Source organism: Microtus oregoni, unplaced genomic scaffold (assembly GCF_018167655.1).
Source record: "Microtus oregoni isolate MIOR12 unplaced genomic scaffold, Mior012 000034F_ref0000314, whole genome shotgun sequence".
Classification (NCBI taxonomy): domain Eukaryota; kingdom Metazoa; phylum Chordata; class Mammalia; order Rodentia; family Cricetidae; genus Microtus; species Microtus oregoni.
The window spans coordinates 6,467,316-6,491,743 of record NW_024543093.1 but is presented as its reverse complement, the minus strand read 5'-3'; the positions used below and the strand labels follow the sequence as shown (position 1 = coordinate 6,491,743).

At 42.4% G+C, this 24,428-nt stretch overlaps 1 protein-coding gene across 1 annotated transcript in view; it reads right to left on the bottom strand.

Annotated features, from left to right (window-relative positions):
• The window catches only part of Ywhaq (tyrosine 3-monooxygenase/tryptophan 5-monooxygenase activation protein theta), a 29,912-nt gene extending 6,867 nt beyond the window's left edge, over positions 1–23,045 (bottom strand). The window contains exons 1-2 of the mRNA XM_041630450.1: positions 22,940–23,045; positions 22,230–22,564 (exon numbers count right to left, since the gene is read on the bottom strand). Coding sequence (XP_041486384.1) covers positions 22,230–22,523 — 294 coding nt within the window. The 5' untranslated portion in view covers positions 22,524–22,564; positions 22,940–23,045. The remainder of the gene's footprint in view (positions 1–22,229; positions 22,565–22,939) is intronic.
• Positions 23,046–24,428: the final 1,383 nt, after the last annotated feature.

Sequence of the window (24,428 nt, the reverse complement as noted above, 5' to 3'; positions counted from 1 at the left end):
GCTATCTACTCGACTAAATACATAAAATCTGAAATAAAATTCATGCTGCCCTCACAAAGTGCTCAGTCAAAAGATGTATGAAGAGATAGCCTCTAGTTAAGAAAGGTGGCAGGTAGGGAGGCATGGGAACAGGCAGGGAGATGGAGGAGAAAAGCAGGTAGAGGAGGGTCAACAAAAACTGACATAAACAACTGATACTTAATAAGCTAATTTTTTCTTTAAAAAAAAAAGTTTAAAGAGGTACCTGGTATGAACGGATAAAACTGCTCTCAGAAACCATGTTACTACATAAAAATGACAGAACCACAACCAGGATACCTCCCTACAAGCTGTTGGTAAGGTAAACAAACCCCTGTAGCTTCCAAAAATACAAACAATTGCTACTGGAATTGGTTACCATTAGAACTAGAGTAAGAACCTATTGCTGGATAACAATACATGCGCTAGTCGCAGGATGTACTGCGCTAGTCGCAGGATGTACTTGTTAGTTTTTTTGTCAATTGGGAAGAGAGAGCCTCAATTGAGAAAATGCCTCCAACAGACTAGACTGTAGGCAAGTCTGTGGGGGCAATTTTCTTGGTTAATGACAGCTCAGTAGGGCACTGCCATCCCTATGTAGAGTAAGCCAATAAACATAGTGTTCATCCATGGTCTCTGCTTCACTTCCTGCCTTCAGCTTCCTGCCCTGCTTTCTCAGTAATGGAGTGTGACCCTTTCCTCCCCTCGAATGGTTTTGATCAGTGTTTTATCAAAGCAACAGAACCAAACTAGCACACAGGACTAGAGCAATCAAACGGAAACAAGGCATAACTGTCTTCCCTGCTTTCCAGTCCTCACAGTACTAGAAGGACTATAAAGGCTGCTGGCGGAGAACTGTTACCCAACAGCATTATTTAGGTTTACTTCCTGCCCGCTATACCACTGGACAGCAGGACAAGAAGTTCCCACCGGAGCTACAGTGCCAAGTCTGCTATGGGGGTAACCAACAGAACCAGTATTCGAAACACCTGTTTAGGATCCAGCTCCACAGAAGGGGAGTCATATCATCTGGTGCCATCTTGTACCTGGGGAAGTCATGGGTCCTAGTGGGAAGGCTACAATTGTTTTGTTAAAAGGACATGATGTGTCTGTCAAACTGTCTTCTAAATAATTACTTTTATCTCCATACAGTAGTATCGCTATCATCCTTGATAGAGAATCAAAACTGGTCAAAGTGCTGAGAATAAGTGAGTTAAATGTTCATCTCTAAACAGGTTATCTACACATCACTCACTCTAAGGCTCAGGGAACATGACAGAGGAGAGAAGACAGTAACCACACAGAGGATAGGGTGAAGTATTGTAAGACACTGTCTTTCAGGCATACAACTGTATTTGGCCCATCAGTATCTTGTGATAAGGAAGAGAGTCATGAGGCCTCATCCTTTTCTAAGGATTTATAAGCAAATTAACAGTAACTGGAGGAGGGGTTCATAAAGCTCCAAGTTCTCTCTAAGGATCTGTAAGTAGTTAATGGATACTTTCTTTAGTGGTGTAGCTACCAGTAATGTACCTAAGCTCTTGTAAGAAACCCTAGTGAAGTTTACTGGGTCATCAAAGAAGACATAAATGCTCTCGGAGGCAGGCGGGGGGATATACCCGAAGAGATGGCTCAGTGGTTAAAAGCATGCATATTGCTCTTGCATAGGACCAGAGTTCAGTTCCCAGCACACAAGCAGTTTAGAACTGTCTGTAACTCTAGCTCCAGGGAGACCCAATGCTTCTGAACTTGAGGGACACCTTTACTCATGTGCGCATAATAATACACAGACAAATAAACACAGTAAGAACTCCCCAACTTAAAAAGAAAGGGAAGCATGGGTGAAAAATGCACTAAGACAAAACAATTTAAAAAAAAAAGAGGTAATACAAAATGCTTAAGACATCAGATATGAGGAAGAACAATACAGACAGCACTGTGGCTCAGAATGACACATTCAGGATCCTCTGCAGACAAGTGTCTGCCCAAAGAAAGAGAAGTACAGGGTCTGCAGACTAGAGTTAGACATGTATATAGCAATTTGAAAGCAACTTTTATGTCAACTGGATGTAAGCTATTAGCTTACTTGTGTGGGGGGGAGGGTGGCAAACTGACGCACATGCTATGTAGACAGGAGCTCATCTACTAGACCAACCCTCCACTGCTAAGTCTATTTTAAAACATGACTGCATTGTTTATTTACTTACTGATCTATCATTTATTTAGAGACAGTGTTTCCTTATGTACTCTAGCCCTGTTCTAGTGCCCAAGGGATCATAGGTATTATGTCACCATACCTGACTTGGCTATGTCTTTTATATCCCTGGTTTCATATAATGGCATCTTCACTAAAACCAATGACCTTTAATTGTTGGTGCTGACTAAAAATAGTCAAAGTTGAACAATAGCTCATCTCTTCAGACTATCCATTTTACTTGATAGTAAGTAATTTAAAAAATAATTCTCATAAAAATATGTTAACACGTAGTAGATGTTCTCTGGGAATAAAACCAATCAAAAGAAGTCAAAGCCTAGAATAGCATCATGCTAAGAGCTCAGAAAACTGACCAGTTCATCTGCCTCAGTTCAGTTAGAGAAGCTGAGCAAAGACCAGAAGTTCAAGTTTGCATTCTCAATAAAATTTTTTAAAAACCCCATATACTATCTATTAACAAGTTATAAAGTGTTAATTATGATGCAAATTGGAAAGTCTGGAAAAATGCCCCTAACAAAATGCAACCACCACATGAGACAGCTTAATGGAAATAAACAGGAGGAAAAGCATTTAAAAATCTTAAAAAACTAACAAACAAAAACCCTTAACATGGGGCTGTAGAGATGGCCCAATGGTTGAGAGCACTGTTGCTCTTGCAGAGAACTGGGTTCAATTCTTAGCACCCAGATGGCGGTTCATAACCTTCCAATCCAGAGGATCTGATGCCCTTTTCCCACCTCTGTGGTACCAGCCACGCATATGGCACACATATATACATGCAGGCAACCCCCCCACCCCTCCCCCCACATTATGCATACAGTGTTGTCTGCAGGCCAGAAGAGGGCACCAGATCTCATTACAGATGGTTGTGAGCCACCATGTGGTTGCTGGGAATTGAACTCAGGACTTAAGAGCAGCCAGTGATCTTAACCTCTGAGCCATCTCTCTAGCTCCAGAAAATAAATCTTTAAAAAACAAACAAACAAACAAACAACTAGACAGGCATGGTGGTATTGTGGTGCACATCTTTAATCCCAGCACTTGGGAAGCAGAGGCAGGCATAGCTCTGTGAGTGTGACTACAGAGCAAGTTCCAGGACAGCCAAGGCTACAAAGAGAAACACTGTCTCGAAAACAAAACCAAGTTTTCCTATTACTAATAGTAACTATTTTGAGAGTCACACTATGGAGCTAATTCTGGTATTGAGCACAGAATCCTTCTGCCTAAGCCTCCAGGGTTAAGGATTATAGGCATGAGCCACCACAACTACTTCCATGCATTATTTTTATTTTAACTCATATAGTAAAGTCTTCAACCAGCAAACTGCAAGATCCTGGGAGGTTTGGAGGACTCCCACTGGGGATCCCTGTCGCACTGGCGGTGTTACTTGACTGAGGGTATAGAAAGCAAATGAGAGAGCTGTAAGATGTCATTGCACTACTCACAACTACAAGATGGTCTGGTAAGTGAGAACACCCTACACCAATGGTTCTCAACCTTCCGAACGCTGTGACTCTTTTATATAGTTCCTCCTGCTGTGGTGACCCCCAACCATAAAATTATGTCATTGCTACTTCATGACTAATGTTGCTACTGTTATGAGTCATTATAAATTATCTGATATGAAGAACATCTGATATTCGACCCTCCTGGGGGGTTAAGAACCCATAGGTTGAGAACCACTGCTCTAGATCAAAGAAATAAGAGCTTAAGGAAAGGGTGTAAGTAATTTACTCTCAGAAAAACACAATACTACAAAAATTATAAACTAAGAAATAAGTCTGTCAAGAAACAGCACCGGTGCAAACACAGATCAGTAATGTTTTTTTCTTATTCCTTCTAGAAGGAAAAAACAAACCCCACTACTAACTCACATAGGTAGCCCCTTCTGCATATCACAATTTTGCCATCACTTAAACAGTTTTACAAAACAATCCACTTGCCTTCAGTGGTAATGTTCCATAGCACTCATCCAAATAAACTTTATCCTCACTTCCTTCAGAAGTCAGATATACTGCTCTTTAACTACAGAACATATACTTCATACAGAATACAGAACAGGAACCTGAAGAGGAACCTTGAAAAATAAGGAAAATTTAAACAAGGAAATGTTCACACATTTTCCAGTTTCCTGCCACGTCACTAAAATCCACTAATAAACACACCAGTAACAAGTTCAATCTTTAAGATACACTAGAGAATATCTTATTTCTCATTTAATAAAAACAAGAATATGTTGGAAGGTGCAAGCATATCTAAGAGGCATAAGACAAAACAAGTGAGAGGTTTACTTTTAAATAATCATATGGGGGCTGGAGAGATGGCTCAGTGGTTAAGGGAATTGCCTGCTCTTCCAAAGGTCCTGAGTTCAATTCCCAGCAACCACATGGTGGCTCACAACTATCTGTAATGAGGTCTGGTGCCCTCTTCTGGCCTGCAAGCATACATGTAGACAGAATATTGTATACAAAATAAATAAATATTAAAAATAATAATAATCATACAGACAGAATAACCATATTATTGAGGAAATATGAGCTTGAGCTTTAGAAATTAGATTATTAGACTGGAGAAAAGGAGCAGAAGAGTACTGGCTACTTTCCCAGAGGGTCCAAATTCAGATCTCACATCAGGGGACTTACAACTGCCTGTAAGTCCAGCTCCAGGAAAACCAATGCCCTCTTCTGGCCTGAGGGCACCCCTCCCGACTCCCAACACATGCCCCATACACCCTGTAACAAAAAGAATAAAATAACGCTGGGCGGTGCCAGCACTCAGGAGGCAGAGGCAGGCAAGGCCAGCCTGGTCTACAAGAGCTAGTTCCAGGACAGGTTCCAAAGCTGCAGAGAAATCTTGTCTCAAAAAACCAAAAGAAGCCAGGTATGGCAGTGCACACCTATAACCCCAGCGCTTGTGAGGCAGAAAGATCAAGAGTTGAATGTCAGCCTTACGTAGACAGCAAGCTCAAAGACAAAATGGCTAAATGAAGCCATCTTAAAGAATAATTTATATTAAAAAAAGAATTAAAAGCTTTCATGGAAATAGAAGCAAATCCCATGAGCTGGATGATCAATCAGCTGACATCACATAGCACACACCAGTCAGAACTCAGACTTCAACTGAACATTTCATCAAATCCTTACTACCTTATATGCCCCAAGGTTAACATTTTTTTCAGAGCCCACACTAAACCCCCACAAAGTACCAATAAAGCAGTAGTCCTCAAAAAAATAGAGTAGTTGTGCCCAGGTTTGATTTATCAGTTTAAGCTTATTATCACAGTATTAATTACTAATAGTATTTCTTTGCACTCTTAGAAGTATTTGGCTTTGTAAGAATACATGATTATCCTGTAGATGAGGCATCAACACTTTTAAGTATTCTGTCTTTGCTGGTGCTGGGGAGTACTGATGAAGGCTCCTTAACCATAAGCAGTCTCCATAGCACCTCAGCTCCCAAGAATTATTTTAGTATTTAAAACTTGCTTCATCACAGAGGTTGGAGAGGACCCAGATTTGGCTCCTAACACAGACATGGTTCCAGCACAACTATCTGTTACTCCAGGGAACCCAATGCCCTCATTAGACCTCCACAGATACCATACACAAACATGGGGGCAAAACACAAAATTTTTTAAATCTTTAAAAACTTAAAAAAAAAACTTGTTTCATCAATTCACATTTATACAAAAGGCACTAAAACTTGATACATACCAAAAATTACATTTGACAGTATCTACTACTTATTAGCCATTAAAAACATTTTTATCAAAGATGTGTCAGGTGTACTGGCACCTATAGAGGCCAGAAGAGGGCACCAGAACCCCTAAAGTAGGAGCTATAGTTGGTTGTGATGCTTCTGGCATGGGTGCTGGGAAGCCAACTCCATATCTGAGTAAGAATGATTGTTCTTAAATGCTGAGTCATCTCTTCAGCCCCTAAGAGAAGTTCTTCCAAACAGTAACTGTGACATATATACTAACATCATCTATGCCCCCCAAAATGGACACAACTTTAAAGTGCCTACCAGAGCTTTCAATTTAAACTGTCACCTCCTTCCTTTTCTATTAGTTCTTTCAAATAGCCCCCTTTCAGCTAATAAGGCTTTCTTCACTATCTTAACATATAATTGGCAGCTAATACAAACACAGACAAAACAATACAAATATCACTATCTGATCTTTCATAAACAGTGTAACCAGATGTGCAGTCCTAAGAATTACAAAGAGTGTAACTTTAACTACCAATTTTTCCAAGTGTCATGAATGACCTCTCCAGTCAAGTGGTAAAGCATGTACAACCCTCTTCATTTTTAAGTAACAGCTGCATATTATGTAACTTTTTTGGTTACTAAAATATTCTAAATTCAATCAAAAATCAAATTTATGCCCTGACAATGCTGAAGCATGCATGGGTATCCATATACATGAAGGTTTTGTTCAACTTGTCCATATTGGGTTTCATGGTCTAAGTTGATGAGGATGACTGACCATATGTCTCTTCCTCAAGGGACAACAAATCTCATTATAGATGGTTCTGAGCCACCATATTGATGGGGGAGAGTCTTCTGTTTTGTGTTAATTTCATTGGTTAAATAAAGAGACTGCCTTGGCCCTTTAAGAGGACAGAAAATTAGGTAGGTGGAGAAAACAGAACAGAATGCTGGGAGAAATAAGCTGAGTCAGTGAGTCGCCATGATTCTCCCACTCCAGACAGACGCAGGTTAAGATCTTCTCTGGTAAGCCACCTCGGGGGCTACACACATTATTAGAAATGGGCTAGTCCAGGTGCGAGAGTTAGCCGAGAAAAGGCTAGATATAATGGGCCAAGCGGTGTTTAAAAGAATACAGTTTCCGTGCAATTATTTTGGGTAAAGCTAGACGGGTGGCGGGACACAGCCCGCTGTTCATAATACAACACCATATGATTGCTGGAAATTGAACTCAGAACCTTTGGAAGAGCAGCCAGTGCTCTTAATAGCTGAGTCACTGAGCCATCTAAGTATTTCAATGGAATGAATACTGAGCCAATATCTCACCCTAGAGTTTCAAGCAGGCTCAAGTTCCAACAGTTTAATCTTTTCTACAAAATACTTTTAAAAAATCTCTATTATATATGTTAATTCTTAAGTATTAATTTAGAAGAGCTTCTAAATACAAATGTTTTCTTTGTATTTTTCCTTTATAAAATTCAGCACAGTGCCTAACAGGCATACATTTGTTTGTCAAATGAGTATCAGCCATGTCTTGGCAACAGGCTGAAATGGAGCTAACAGAAACAGAGTTAGTTTCACATGCGTTATGTCACTAGAAAGGTACAGTGCTTTTCTGGAACCTGTAAGGGAAAATGATAGTCACCCCATTCTGTTTTCTTTCTCCTCAGGAAATATTTTTTTTTTAAAAAATCATCTCACAATGGCAGGTCCAATTCAAATCTAACATGTCTTCCTCTATTCTAGTTTTGCATACAAGTACCAATTCCTACTGAATAAAGGACAATACATGTGTAATTCAGATAAAATACAGAAGTGAAAAATAGAAATTCTCCCTGCAATTCCTTAGACATCTAGGTCTTCATCAATGTCCCTAAGGCAGCAATTACTACTAGTTTCTTTCATGTTTTTCCAGAGATTCAATGCATTTAGAATCCACTTTTGTTTTTCTCTTCTACACGTTAGTGTCTTTCATACATTACCCTACACCTCAGTCTCTCCACATAGGTAATCCCTCTAAGATAGCTTACTTGGTAGGCAGAGGCAGGAGATTTCTGTAAGTTCAAGTCAGCCTTGTCTACATAGCAAGTCCTAAGAAAGGACTACATAAAGGACTTTGATTCAAAAATAAACACAGAATTCTTAAACTATTAAAATTGGGTAATGGATGCACACATATTAGCATATTATCTTTTATTTTGCATGAGCTTTTGTTCTTTTCCTGACATAAAATAATGTTTAGAATTTGAAAAGAAATGAAGCCAGGAGGAAAGAAGGAGTATGCATTAGTTACTTTTCACCTTTTTTTTTTTTTAAGTTGGACAGTTGTTTATTATGCAGAGAGGAAAGGAGGGAATCCCTTTGCCTAGCTAGCTAAGCCTTTGCACCTTGGGTGGGAGTGAGAAGGTGGTGAGCACAATTGCAGCTTCAGCAGCAAGAAAGGTAAAGTGTTCCCCACTGCAGGCCCCAGAGGTCACCTCTCCAGCCAGTGACTTCTGCAGCTCAGAAATCAACAGACTCGACCACCACAAACACCCTCTCTCCAGACAATCACCAGCAGCAATGTGATCAAAGACCACAGACAGGCAGGCACTTGAAAGCAACATGTGTCATGATGCAGTCAGAAGTCACAGACTGTGCTGACCAGCTCTGAGATGGTGCTGGCTGCCCGCTCATTATTCTCAAGGTCCCCAGATGATGCCAGCACCAGGTAGTCAAGCTAATCTGAGATTTGCTCCAGCCCAAGTCAGTGCAGAAGTCATCCAGCCTCAGGTACTTTTCTAGTTCTGTGATGAGACACTATAACCAAGGCAACTTATAAAAAAGGATTGCTTACAGTTTAAGAAGGTAAGTCCATGTTCATCATGGCATAGTATATGGCAGCAGGCAGTTGGAGAAGTAACTGGGAGCTTACTTCTGTTCCACAAGCAAATGGGGTGGGATGTATATAACTGGGAAAGGTATGGGTTTTGCAAAGCCCACCTCTTCCAACAAAGAATGCCTAATCTTAATGCTTCTCAAATAGTAACACCAACTAGGAACTGAGCATCCAAATATATGAGCCCACGGTGGCCATGCTCCCTCAAATCACAACAGGACACTTGCTTCAGCAGCACATACACTAAAACTATCAAACTATGATACCTATTGCCTAACTGATTACCAGAGTTCATTCAGCAGGTCTGGCTGGTATCCCCATCTTGGGAACCCTGCTGAGGTTGTGCACTTAGTGATCGAGGATAGACAACTTAGTGATAGAGGATAGACATTTGTATCACAGGTTACAGTAACTGTTAACTCCAGTACTAGTTCCTCTAAACAAACTCTTAAGAAAAGGAAACTTGGAGGTTGGGGAGACAAAACTCTTTAGAATAAAAAAGACAAAAACTTTAAAGTTAGATAGAGATAAAAGAAAATTAGCAAAGCAGAAAGCACATTGAAAAAACTACTCAGAACACAGTATTTCTTCAGTATTCCAATAAAGACCACCAAAGACTAGCTCTGACTGTTGAAGCATCACTCAGCCTCATGGACTAAACAACTACCAGATTTTGGACCTTTCTAGAGGAAGACAGCCATTGCTGGGGTACCCAGACCACATCTGGTAAGTCAGTGTAATAAATCTCCTTTAATATAAGTTAATTCTATCAGTTCTGTTTTTTTTAGAGAACCCCGACTAATGCACCAAAATACAGGTGTTCCCTTGCGATAATTGATGGACATGACTGATTAGTGCCCATTCCCCGCCTAATTACTTTTACAGTTCTGTACTTCGGTCCTTTTATCTACAGAACAGTTACTGACAATCTACCTCACAAATGTTGGTAAAGATTAAATGAGTTAATAAAACACTACCTGGTACTCAGTCTTTAATGCACCGACAGTCCTATCCAAAAGGCTAACTGTCTCCTAGTTAAGGCATCTACATCAGCCACTGGGACTTTCAATTCTAATTTTACTGTTTTGAGACAGACTAACAAGTGTTCTCAAACTGATTATGTAGCCAGGAATGACTCTGAACATCTGGCACTCCTGTTTCTACCTATCAAGCACTGAGACTAGAGGTGTTAGCCACCACAGCCGGTTTACATGAAGCCAGGGACCAAATCCTAGGCTGCGCACATGTTAGACGAGCACTCTATCAACTGAGCTACAGCTATAATTCATTTCCTAAAATTCTACTTTCCAAATCTCACCTACCATTTCCTCCTATTTCTGATTGGAGAGCACTCAGCTGACTTATCCAGAAGGCTAGTATCATTCCAAAGCTTCCTTTGGTTTTTATCCCCTGCCTTCCCCTGAAGCCCCAGAAGTAATTTTCTCCAGAAAGTGAAGACTGCACTTAGAAACCTCAGACAAGGAAGCATAAGTAGATCATGGTAACACCTATTTTCTCTCTCTTAGCTATACATCAAACTGGAAGATTTAATTTGTCTAGATTTTATTTATGTATGCATGTAAAATAGGGATATGTGTATGCATACAGTAAATTCTTAAGAACCTAAGACTTGCTGGGTATACCCTTTAATCACAGCACTCGGGAGGCAGAGGCAGGAGGATGTTTGAGTCCAAGACCAGCCTGGTCTACAGAGTTAGTTCCAGGACAGTCAGGGATATACAGAGAAACCCCTGTCTCAAAAAACAAACAACAATTACAAAAAGAATCTAAGACTTAAATACAACTAAGCAAATAAATTAAACAGATTAACAATATAGATGAGTCTTTCAGAACAGTGGGAATCATGGAGAGAGAACAGGGACAGAAACTAAAAGAAGAAGCCCCAATAGTCCACAGTGAAGCATAATCACTGTACAAAACAAATCTGTCCTAGCTGTGAAGATGATGGCCTTAAAAACATTGTAGAAGCCACCCAGTTCCCATTGTTCTAATGCCAGTTACTAAACAACTTCCTCATTATAACTGGATCCAGCAAGTTATCTGCCTCCTCACTGAGAATACAGTATTTCTGGCTACTACTCCATGTAAATGAGTAGAACAACTTCCTTAGTCATGAGCACCTGACCACTGATCTACGCTTGAAAGATGTCTCCTCCTAGATATGCCTGCGCTTCTAAGGCTAAAGGCAACATCACATGCTGCATTAAACAGATCCCTCCAATTTCATCTACGGGAAAACACTCCCCACCCCAACCTTCAGTGTATCTGTCTGTAGTGCATCATCACACGGGTTGAGTACCCTGACACAAGTTTCTACAAGATTTAATATGTCATAAACAGAAATAAATATATTTCCAGACATATATCTATAATTATAATACTTATTTCTACTAACCACCTACCCAACCTCCTTGGCATCCAGGCTTATCACACCACTTTCCATTAGTGTGAACTCGTGTAATTCACCCCTCTAGCAAAGCCTTATCCTAAGGTTAAAAGGATCAATACCTGAAAATGTGTTTATTAAAATTCACAAAGGTCTAAAACATTCGTTAATGCCTTTCTGGGGACAAGGGGATTGATATCAGTTTGTATAGGGATTGAATTCTAACACTAACACCTATCAGCAGCTAGAATGGTTGCTAAATGAGTGCTGTGAATGAATGAGAGCTGCTGTCACAATGTCAGAGACTTAACATACTACTCAGGTCCAACAAAGCATGCACTACCACAGCTACAGTAAAAATAACAATAAACCAGCAGCCCACGCAGTCAACTGGCTACTTTTTATGATCAAAAGAGTTAAAATCCAAAAGACCAACAGACAAAAGGGGGGGGGGAGCAACAGCATATAAAAACAGAAAAAAAATGTCCTTTCCCCAAAGATCTCAATTTCAAATCTCTAAATCCTTTTTCCTGGTCCATAAAACCTCCAGCCACCACTAACACAGGCAAAGTTAGACTAGGATTGGTATCAGGATCTGCTTTGGCACAGAGATGCCTCATAGAGAATAGGACTACTTTTCTATGAACATAGTGTACTCCCCTCCACACACCCACACACACCCACACCCAAGATGCTCAAGTGCAAAAAGGTTCAGCCAGTCTCTGCTTCAATGACCAAGTGGTATGACTACAGCAGTGTGAAGATGCACGACAGGGTGTGGTCTCTGACAAGGAGGCAATGAAACAAAGATGTGCAAACTGCAGTATGCTCTTGTCTCTTCAAAGCAGCTGCACCAATTCTAGATACTATCAGAAAACAATTCCTGTCTGACTTTTGTTGTACTCTCATGCTGAGAGCTGAGGACCTAGTAACTGTAACTGCCATGTAAAATGTTACACTGTCTCAAGATGTCAAAGATATACAGGAAAAATATCCTCTGTATTTGTCAACATGTAAAATGTTGGCTATTGTAAGGCCAACATTTCTGGTTTGTAATGGAAAACAAATACACACCAGCGCCTATACTTTCCCTTTCCCTTCCAGCAGCAGAATTTCAAGGGAAAGGATACATGGTGATACATAATAGTAAGCTAAAAGTTTTCCTAAAGGAGGCAGGGGAAGATCTTAGTTGAATCCTAAATAATCAAAGTAGATGGACACTCTGATACCTAATACAAAGGAAGTTCAATAACAAATAGGTCAAAATCGCTTGGTTAGATTAGTAAATACAGGTCAAGTCCAAGTTCTGCTACACTCTAGAAGACTACTACAGACAGGGAAGGGCTTGTACTAGTAAGGACACCAAGTACTTTCATTTAGCTTGTCTTCTGTTATGTCTAAGATGAATTAAAGCACTGTGAGGTATAATCTGCACTACGTTATAAATGTTATCTATGGCTATCCATTATCTGTGTAGTTATATTACATGTACTCTTTAAAGCCATATCTATCGCCTCTATCTCAGGGCACCCAATGAAAAGGCACATTAGCTGCTGAGAACTAGTAAACTATAAGGCGCACAACTCACACTGAACACTAATATCACCCTACAGAAGTTCCTTCCTTGATGGAGGAAGGTCATTGGCTAATAAAGGAACTGCCTTGGCCCATTTTATTGGTTAGAAGATAGGTGGGAGGTGTAGACAGGACAGAATGCTGGGAGGAAGAGGAAGTGAGGTGAGACTACACAGCTCTCTCTCGGGAGCAGACGCCTGAGAGAGACGCCATGCCCCGCTCCTGGGATGAAGCTCCGACCCAGGATGGACATAGGCTAGAATCTTCCTGGTAAGCGCACCTTGGGGTGCCATACACAGATGATTAGAAATGGGCTAAATTAATATGTGAGAATTAGCCTAGAAGAGAATGGGCCAAGCAGTGATTAAATGAATACAGTTTGTGTATTGTTATTTTGGGCATAAGCTAGCCGAGCAGGCGGCAGGGGTGCTGGGAATGCAGCCCTGCCGCCCCTATTACTACACTTCCTTCCTGCCTTTCCGTGTTTATCCCGGTCTACTCGAGCATCACTACTCTCATTTCCCAACAACTTTGCTTGTTTTAGGATTTAGGTAGAATTATATGTTATATTTCTTTTCATGAAAATTTTTACTTGGCAATTTTTCAAATAGTCTACTTTTTATTGCAAGAAGTATTCCATGACTAATATGCTGCTGTTTATTATCCATTTTTCCTAATAGATTGTTTGCAGTTACTCTTAGAATAAATTTGTACACACTCTCTCTCATACATATAAACTTTCTTTTGTTTTTCAATCTCTCTGTCATAGCCCTGACAGTCCTAGGACTCACTCTGTATACCAGAACTCACAGAGATCTGCCCACCTCTGTCTCCCGAATTCTGGAACCAAACAAAGGCATGCGCTGCCACTACCACCCTGATTTTTAAAAGATTTTTATAAATTTGTGCCATTGACTTTATGAACATCACTAAGGTGTTAAGGAAGTATAATTTACAAGATGTAAAGAGAAGAAAACTTATTTCATCCATTGCCATTTTTATTCTAGTCTATAGGTTGGTTAAATTATTTTTGAAAGTGTTTATATATACAATATATTTTTTAAAAAGGCAAAATGGTAAATAACACTTAGAGTAAGCTGCATTTAAGAGTATACTGAGTGCCGGGCAGTGGAGGCATACACCTTTAATCCCAGCACTCAAGAGGCAGAAATGGGGGATCTCTGTGAGTTTGAGGCCAGCCTGGTCTACAAGAGCTAGTTCCAGGAGAGCCAGGGCTATTACACAGAAAAACCCTATCTCAAAGCCCCTACTCCCACCCCCAAAAGAGTATCACTGAAATAATGCAATGAAAACAGACATTAGCTTTTTGATTTTGGCAGAATTCTTGATTTTATTCTCCTAAATGTTTTCAATTGTTCTACAAAAGAAAAAAAAGGTGTGAGTAGGAGGCTGAGGTAGGATGACCATCTAGTATACATAAAACCCTGGGTTTGATTCCCAGCACCATATAAAAGTAGGTATGACTGCATGTCTGCAATTCTAGCAGTACAGAGTTGAAGGCCAAAGGTTTATAAACTGAAGGTCACTCCTTTAAAAAAGGTAGATTCATATTACTCTCCCAACTCCCAGATGTAGCATTTTTCAAAAGGGGAGTAGTAGTACAGAATGTACCCAGTGGTAGAGCACTTGACTGGCAAGCACTACAAAACATCAGTTAACAAAAAGGAATTGTGCCCATATGCCCAGTGAAGAGCAGCATATGGGCTAGTTTTGGGACAGGGATGCTCAGTTAGTAGAGTGCTTGCCTCAGGTGCATTAAGTCCTAGGTTCATCCCCACATCTTCTGCTGGCACATGCCTGTGCCTGTAACCCCAACACTTGGAAGATGGGAGCAGAAGTTCAAGGTCATTCTCAGCTACACAAGTTTGAGGCTAGTTTAGCTATACGAAAACCCTCTCTCAAATATAAAAGTTCTCTCTGTTTTTTTGAGACAGGGTTTCTCTGTAGCTTTGGGGCCTAACCTGGAACTCTCTTTGTAGACCAAGCTGGTCTCAAACTCAGAGATCTGCCTGCCTCCCACTCCCCAGTGTTGGGATTAAAGGTGTGCGCTACCACCACCTGGCTATAAAAGCTCTCTCACTACCATGTAGCTCTGATGCCACACTATTCAGATTCATTAAGAAATAAAACAGCAAGTTGATGAACATTCTCAATTCATTTTATTAATTAAAGGAAGGGGCCGGATATGACAAGCATATTAGTTGTCATATATTATAAAGGGCTAACCAGTGAAATCTTTAAAAGACTTACCCCTATAGGTGGAGTTTTTTTTGTTAGAACCACGATCCAGCTCTGTTCCACCAGTTGATTCCCAAATAACCAGAGACTATTTATTAATTATAAATGTTCGGCCAAAAGTTTAGGCTTGTTACGAGCTAACTCATTTATATTAATGAGTTAATATAATATATTAAACTAACCCATTTATATTAATCTACATTCTGCCGTCTGGCCTTAACTTTCATCTTGCACATCCTTTTTCCTCTCCTTGTCTGGATGGGGACTCCTCTTACTCAGTCTGCCTTCTTACCAGTGTCCTTCATCTGGTTCTCCTGTCTAACCTTATCCTGTCCAGGTATTGGCCAGCCAGCTTCCTTATTAAACCAATCATAGTGACATATGTTCACACAGTGTAAAAGAATATCCTATATACCCCAGCCCAGGCTGTGGCACAAACCTTTAATCCCAGCACTCAGGAGGCAGAGGCAGGTGGATCTGAGTTTGAGGCCAGCCAGATCTACATAATGTGTTCTAGGACAGCCAGACCTATACAGAGAAACCCTTTCTGGAAAAAGAAAGAGAGAGAGAGAGACCTTGCCCCAATACATGATTATACTTTAAAAAGTAGGCATTACCATTAACCTGAAAGAGGCACAAGATGTAATAATGCAGATTCTCCATCAGACTGTCTCAGCCATCTGTTTAACTGCGCTCAGAACGTGGTGACTATACTCCTCTGCTCCTACCAGCACTTTCCCCCAGTCTGTGGCACTCTGACACTCTCCATTGCTCCAGAGTGGCCATTCTGACTGGATATACAAGTTTACTGAGATGTAGAGTTTGGGACTAGGCAAGTTTGAGTGGCTTCCTTAAACTAGCTGTGTGTTTTTATTTTTTAGTTAATTAGAATAAAGTGATGTCATTAAATAATAAAGCAAAAACACTTCTCTGTACTAAGAGGAAATGACCATTCTCAGCCTTTGCTGACAATGTAAACTCATGTCTGCCCAAAGGGATGATTTACAAGTTTCATTTCTAGGACACTATAAGCAAATCACAGCATAAAGCACACAAAAGATATATTCTTCTCCATGTTGTTTAAAATAGAGAAAAACTGTTTAAAACCTAAACATTAAATGGAACATTCATAAATTATGGAACATCTAAAGACACAGGGTTTAAACGTGAGCAACAGTTTTTACAAAGGTGATGGGGACCCTGTAGCACGCACACTTCTGTCTTCCCGCTGAGACTGAAGTAAAGAGCTTCTGCCTCTGTGACAAGCTTATTAAAAAGCAGACTGCAGGACTTTAATCAAAATGGCTTTTGAAAGAATCTGATAAGTAAGTTTCTTATGGTAATTGCCAGCAGTTGTGTACTTTATTATATTTATCCTCTATCCACAATATAGCACACACATGCATGCACACACAGGGGGTGAGGGCTAAGGGGGGGTGGCACGCTCTTTATTTCTCTCACTTCCAAGTTTTGACAACCAAAAATGTCTCCAGATGTTGCCAAAAGTCCCCACATGTAGAAATATGGGCACGGAGAGGATAAACACCCTGGTTGAGAAACACTAATCTCATTTACACTAACAACATTCCATTCCATTTTACTTTCTTTTCCCATTGCTGCGACAGAACCCAGGGCCCTCCCTGTACATGCTAAGCAAGCACATACAGTGATATATCTAGTCCTCACCAGTCACTCTTCAGTAAAAACAAAAACCTACAAAATGCTCGACATTAGTAACTTACATAACTCAAGGACAAAATACCAAAAGTCAAGACTAAAATTTTGTCATATCCTGTATATTAAATAAGAAGCTGTCGGTAATATACGTTTAAGTCATTTTGTCTAAAGGTCGATCTTCTCCCTTCAAAGTTCTGTGTGTTAACAGTAAAATGCCCCCATTTCCCAACACAGAAGGTCACAAAGGTCTACAATCAGCTCCCATGTATTTAGGAACTACTGCTTCATTTCATATGGAGGCACACAGCTTGGGTTCAGGTTTTTGGTCTACCTTTTACTCACTTTGTGATCTTGACCAAGTTGCTAATTTCCTTATACTTCAGTTTTCAACTTTGAAGTATTCACTAGCAGCTTAACTTGTAAATCTACCAACTGTTAGCAGTAAAGAGTGAGAGTGCTTGCCTAGCATCCAAGAGACCCTAGGTCCAATCCTCAGTATTTAGGAGACACACAGACACACACCCAAGATACTTAAATTGGACAAGATCAGAAAATATAAAAAAAGAATTTCTGGGAAGTACAGCATACATTTGAGAGGTAGTGGCAGCACCATCAACAGTTCAAGAACAACCTCAGCTACACTATCTCCCCCTTCTACCCCTACACCCCAAAGGTCCACTAATGCAGCTATTTCACCCACAAACCTCTAACAGAGGACACCATCCCCAATTTACAGATTAAGAAGCACTGCTAGGTCAGTGCTCACCAAACAAGGCAACCAAGGAACAGTGATTTAAAAACTGCCAATTCCAAACTGGGCAACGGTTGGGCACACCTTTAACCCCAGCACTCAGGAGTGGAGATCTCTGAATCTGAGGTCAGTTTGGTCTATACAGTAAGTTCCAGAGCAGCCAGAGCTACACAAAGAAACTGTATCAAAAGGAGGGGGGGGGGGTGTTTTTGCCACCTTCCATTCCAGAGCCCATACTTTTCCTATTATACACAGAAAATTGCATTAAGATTAAGATATGTGATTGCTAATGATCAAGAATCAAAATAATGACCAGCATGAGCTATATTTTCATTAGAAGAGGTTAATTCAGAACATAACTAAACTTAAGATTATAACTGAAATAAGGCTTACAGCTACTACAAGATCAGTTTTCCACTGTCTATATTTTTATTTTGTGAGATTTTCTTTTGCCCTCATTTGAAACAGTAGAGGTTTAGTTACACAGCTTTTGATTGAGATCCTCCTGCCTCTGCCTCCTGAATACTAGGACTAAGTGCATTCACTTCCCACTCAATGTACATGTTTTTTTTTTCTTTCTTCTTTTTTAAAGAACAGGGTTTCTCCGTGTGGTCCTGGCTGTCCTGAACTTGCTCTATGGACATGCTGCCTCCGAGGGCTGGGACTAAAGGTGTGTGCCACCACATGATTCTTTCTTTCTTTTTAGACTGGCTCTTGCTGCTCCCCAAGCTGGCTTCACTCTCAAACCTGCTCCAACCTCCCAAATGGCTCAGATTACAGGCACATTATCCCTGTACTTGCCTCTGGCTCTTGTTTTTATTCCTTTTTGAGACAGGGTGTCACAAAAGTCAGGCAGGCCTCAAACTCACAATATAGAGGTTAATTCTGACCTCTGCTCCTTCTACCTACCACCCTAGCTGACTCATATTTTTAAAAAGATCAGAGTACTGACAGTAGGACTTCAAACTGCCCCTGCATTATGCTGCAACTAGCCTACTCAAAGACTAGAAGAGAGGGTACTACAGCTCTAAAGACAAAGACTAACCTGCATACACCTCAAGTGGCTGTCTCTTAGTTGAAGGCTTGTAAATGATAAATTTTGTTCCTAGTCTCAGAGGGGACACTTTATGAAACCATCTGATTTCTTTGGTCTGCTCCTACTTCATATCAAGTTCTAAACTGCTCCCAAAGTCTTATTTAACCTATTTAACCACTGCTTGACTTTTCACTTCGCTCCTATCAGCATTCAGGTCATTAATAACTTTTGGACCACTTCTTCAAAGACATTACACCAGTCACTAGATTTCCACCATTTTATTCATCTTTGATGACATGTGCTACAATTATTTTAGCGGTTGTCTTTAGTTACTTTACTGTAATAAGACACCATGACCAAGACAACTTATAAAAGAAAGTGTTTATTTGAGGCTAACAGTTTCTGAGGGTTAGAGTAAGCCATCATGGTGGAGAGCGCACACAGCAAGCAGGCATGATGCTGGAATAGTGGCTGAGTGCTTGCTTACATCTTGATCCACAAGTACTAGACAGAAAGAGCTGACTGGAACTGACAGTCCCAGAGACACACCTAATCCTTTCCAAACAGTTCCACCAACTGGGGACCAAGCGTTCAAATGCATGAGACTGTGGGGGCCATTCTCATTCAAACCACCAGAGGTGAGAGTTAAAGCAGAAGTGGAAGGGCAAGAATCAACTATGGATAGGCCCCAATTACTAGAACTGAAAGACACTTTAAAAATTTAGACCAACCACCTCCTCTACATGGATTACACTGACAAGTGACCTGGCAAAACCTTTGACTTTAAAACTGCCATTAGGAGTCTGATTTGAACCATTTTGGTCTGCTTCTCTTCACAGTATTTATTGGGACTCTAATCTTTTTACATGGAATGTCAGTTTAGGAACCTTGAAAACAATGACTACCAAAGGCTGTTCATCTACATTCTGGATAAACAGTCAAAATTATCCACCCCCAATCCATTCGGAAAGGGAGTCAATGATATTTTGGATCAAAACACAAGCTGATTCTTAAACCAAATGAATCTCAAATTTCCCCTGTGTATCAATTTCTCCTTCCTAGTCCCCTCCTCAATACATACTGTGTTCATGTTTAGTTTACTGTTTTCATGTTCAGAAACTAGGTTTCCCTCTTCCTCCTCTTCACTGACTCCTTACTAAATTACTAATTACAAATAAAAACGTTTAGACCTATGACTATAATTATGAATCTATCATTCATCAGATTCTTGTTGACTAGTTTATCACCTTCTGTGTGTTCAGATTATAATATTTATTGTACTATAAAACACCATTATAAATATCTACAGTGGCTGGAGATACAGTTCATGGTGGCAGAGCACTTGCCTAACATTTGCAAGGCCATGAGTTCAATCCCCAGTACCATAAAAAGAAAACCCAAAACCTCCATCTAGGTTCTCCCTTTGATCTGCCCTTACCAACTATGGTTCCTACCAACAGATGAACCTCTAGTCACACAGAAAGCCTCCTGTCTGTCCCATGCCCCATTGTCCTGGAAGAATGACAGCCCGCTTCCAACACTGTCCATTCACCCTCACATCTACTGTCTCTCTCCGTGAGTCTGTTTCCTTCTAACTACACTGCCTTTTGTTCATAAGCACCTTATAGATATTGGCTTATATGATCTATATTTCCCAAAATTATAAATTACTGCAGGGCAAATAAATAAATAAAATCAATGGTTCTCAGCTTTGTTCTTCCCTGCATTATTTCTTAACCTTTCACTGTACAGCAAGCTCTTCAGTACACTTGCCACCTGAAGACATGTTTCCCCAGGATCCTCTTTTCAAAGTTAGTCAACAAGGCAAAATTCAGCTAAAGACACTATATTAACTTTAGTTTGTGCATTGCTGTCTCAGATTAGTCTAACCTTCCTCTGTCTCATGCAAGAAAAAGTGCTGTCCTAATTTCAAGAATTCTCTCTTCCTAAAAAGATACACATGAGAGGGCTATGGTAAGTGTCTGGCCACTCTCTCAAACCACACCATCGAAAACAGGAAAACTCCCACATTCATGCTACCTTAAAAACCCAAGTTTCTTGGGCTGGAGAAATGGTTCAGTGGCTAAGAGCACTTGCTGTTCTTCAAGACGACCTCAGTCAAGTTCCTGGCACCCAAGCAGTGGCTAAAAACTAACTCCAGTTTCAGAGGATAAGACCCCTGGCCATTTCCCTCAGGCCGCTGGACAAAGCATCCTCATGGGTGGTACGCATGCATACATGCAGGCAGAACACACACACATACAAAATCTTAAAATAGAATTGTAAGAGCTGCAAGATAGAATACATTTTCCCTTGGTTCAGAATTAAACTGCTAGAGAACATGAAAAAACCTGGCAATCCTGAACTGTATGGGTAAATAAACCACAAAGTGGTAGGTAACAACAGCCATCAATACATGCTACTAATGTCTGCCATTTTTATCCAAGTTGGCAGCTCTCTTAAATATAAAAAACAAACAAACAAACAAAAAAACAACTCAGTCCGGGAGTTGGGCCTCCCTCTATGTGAACAGGGACTTAAGAGCACTTACATGTTAATACAATAAAACCTGGCTTGTCTTCATAAAGCGGCAGAGCTTTCGGCACTGTACCATGCACTGCCCCTACCATCTGCACCTATCTATCAAGATTTCATTCAGATAATCTCTCGGAAATAGAAGTTCTAGGTTCCAGGGGTTTGATGTGATGAAGGAAAGACTGGGAGGAAAGGGTAATTTTTTTCTTCTCTTAAGAAAAATCACCAACCTTACATGCTTGCCTTTCAAAGGCACCCGAACACAGTATTGATGGAGCGGTGGGGGCGCCTCTTCTAAAGGTGGCATGTGGAGGGCGCACCCGGGCGCTACTGCACTGATCACCACTGCATGTGAACGAGCACACGTCTCACAGAAATAACTGCAGCACGAAACTAGCTGACACCCCACGATACACTACGACTTACTTCATTGATTAAAGGGTCTGTGCAATGACCAAGCTTTGCAAACCCCTGCTCCCTCTAATAAGGACCTCACAACAGCTAAGGACCGGATAGTTCAAAACCTGGAAGGCTTTCCTTGCCAATCCCATCAGAAATGATTTCATCTCTACACACCCGGGCTAAGTGAGGCAACAAAGAGGGAAAAACGCTACTAAATAATGAAACTGACCAGGACATTGTGTTCTTTTAGATTTGTCTGTAGCCTTTTCATTTAGTGAACTTCCGTCTACACACACACACACACACACACACACACACACACACACACACACCTTTAGCAGGGAACGTCTCAACATATTCTCACCTGAAAAGATGAAGCTATATTTAGTTTCCCATTCCTAAATCCGGGGGAGGGGGGAATATACTAGTATCTCTATGTTAAAAGCCCCCATGCCTTCCCCCTATGATGTGAAGCCCCGAAAGTGACCTGTCTCCTGGCACAAGGTTAAATAGATCTCTTCCAGTTTTGTGCAAGTCCTATACGGATGTTCCCAAGTTTCTGTAACCCAGAGCCTGGGAGATCTGCTCACCCTTGGGGAAGCTCGGAGACAAGGGACGAAGGCAGCCCAGGGGTTCATCCCACCAACTCGCCACCCCACCACCGGCCGCTCGCCATCAAGAACCCCACACAAAAGGGTCTCGGCTCCCGCCGCCCTACTCTCCTCCCACCCCCCACCCGGCGGCCGCCGCCGACCCACGACTCACCAGGACCGTGGTGCAGATGGACCTCAGCTCCGACTCCACTTTCTCCCGATAGTCCTTGATCAGCTGCAACTTCTTGTCGGAGGTGTCGGTCTTCTGCTCGATGCTCGAAATGACCCTCCAGGCGGACCGGCGGCCCCCGACCACGTTCTTGTAGGCCACCGACAGCAGGTTGCGCTCCTCGTTGGACAGCTCGGCGCCCTGCTCCGTCACGGCTTTCATGCAGGTGGCCATGTCGTCGTAGCGCTCGGCCTGCTCGGCCAGCTTGGCCTTCTGGATCAGCTCGGTCTTCTCCATGGCGAAGCGAGGGCGAGAGCCGAGCCGGATCCGGAGTCCTCCTGATAGAGCCGCCAGGGGCGGGGCGGAGCGGGGCGGCGCCGGAGAGGAAAAAAAAAAGAGCGAGGGGGGAGAGCACGTCAGACAATGCGGCCGGACGCCCGCTTTGTCTCGGCGCACGAGGCCGCGTCTTCGAGCCTCCCGCGGGGCCGCCGCCTTCCGCGCACGCCCTCCAGCCCGCCCGCCGCGCCTCCCCGAGGCCGGAGCGCGGGCCCCTTCTGGCCCAAGATGGAAGCGGCCGTTGGCGCCGCACCTTCCCGCCCCGGCCCGTCCCTCGGGCGCGCGGTGGCTTAGCAGCCCCGAGGACCGTACCCCGCCACCCCAGCCCCGATCCCTTGCGGCGGCGGCGGCGGCTCCTCGGCGGCTCCCGTACTCACCTTCTAGTCTCCGCGGCCGCGACGCGAGTCCCACCACTTTGATCTGCTTTGGGCTTTAGCCGAGGACCCTCCCGTCTCAGCCTAGCGCGGAGCCGACGAGCACGCCACCGGCCAATAGCGTTCCGCACTTCCCCAGGGAGTCCCGCCTCCAGTCCCTTGGCTGACCAATAAGAAGCGAGCGCGCGGAAGGGGGCGCATGGGGGCGGGGCGGGAAGCGAAGCGGAGGCTCGGAGGGTGGGTCGGCTCGGGTAGGTTCGGTTGGCCCGCAGGCTGCGGCTTCGGCCACGGGGTTTCCTCCAATTAGATCCAGGGTGAATGGACGTCACTGTTGCCATGGCGATGCCTTTACCAACTCCCCTCATCCTCCCCGCCAGCCCGGCACTCCTGGGTGCGGCACGAGACCCGGAGGTGCGTTCGACCTCCCCGGCTGCGGCCGCGTGTCCTGCTGCAGCGACCACTGCAGATGGGGCGTTGCAGCTCACTGGCCACAGCGGCTTGCGGCTGGACTTCACAGGGTGACATAATTGGCCGTTTGGTTGCACAAGCGCCTTTCTTTCTTCCACCTTCCTATTCTTGACAAAGGTTTGGAACCCCAGACGCTAACATGCAGCCTTTATGACTTTCCTATTCCGACTCCAAATTAGAGATAACCCCATCCCCATTAGAAAAGATTTGGTTCCCAGAGAAAGTGGCTTAATACGAGTTTTTCTCGCAGGCACCCTAGAGCCTGGAATTCCCTTGTGGAAAGGTAGACGTAGGAGATCCGGGCAGGTCCGCGTGGCAGAGTCAGTTACGCTTTTTAAAAAAAAAAAAAATGGAAAATGACATTAAGCACGATTTGGAGAAACAGCTATGACTACCTCCTTCCCGAAGCATTTTTTTTTTAAATCCTTTCCTACTTCTCCAGGTTACTGTCTAAATACACACACACACACACACAAGCAAGTGTACAAGGTTTCGATTTTTGGGTGTGGTGGGGTTTTTTTTCCATGCTCTTTTTTTTTTTTTTCGAAGATTCTTATAAAGCCAAAATTCTCCCCTTGTGTTGACTTCCGATTTTCTTCGCACGATAAACACCCTTCTGAAATGAGAACCTTTGCCCCGGATGCTATGTATTCAAGATCATAACTAACATTTCTTTTAAAATCGCTCTTTTCTCTCCTGCCTTCAATCACAAACACGCCCCAACTCCAAGTGAGGTGGCTGTCCTGCCTGACTTCAGAAGGAAATTGCCACCTGGGCTCAGGAGGCTGAGATTCCAATTCCCGTTGTTCCCCAAGGGTTCAAAGAACTTAGTGACCGCCGCTGCAAGCAAAGTGAATTCAAATGCTAAGTGGAAGCCAGCGGATCTGGAGACTCCAGTACGGTAGGTTTGACGGAAAAGGACAAACTTTCCAGAAATTCGTATTCCCTCCCAGCTGCCCCTCCCCAGCCAACTAGTAAAGGTTGCTTTGTGCTTTGCCGGGGAGAGGCCTGGTTGGAAAGCGAC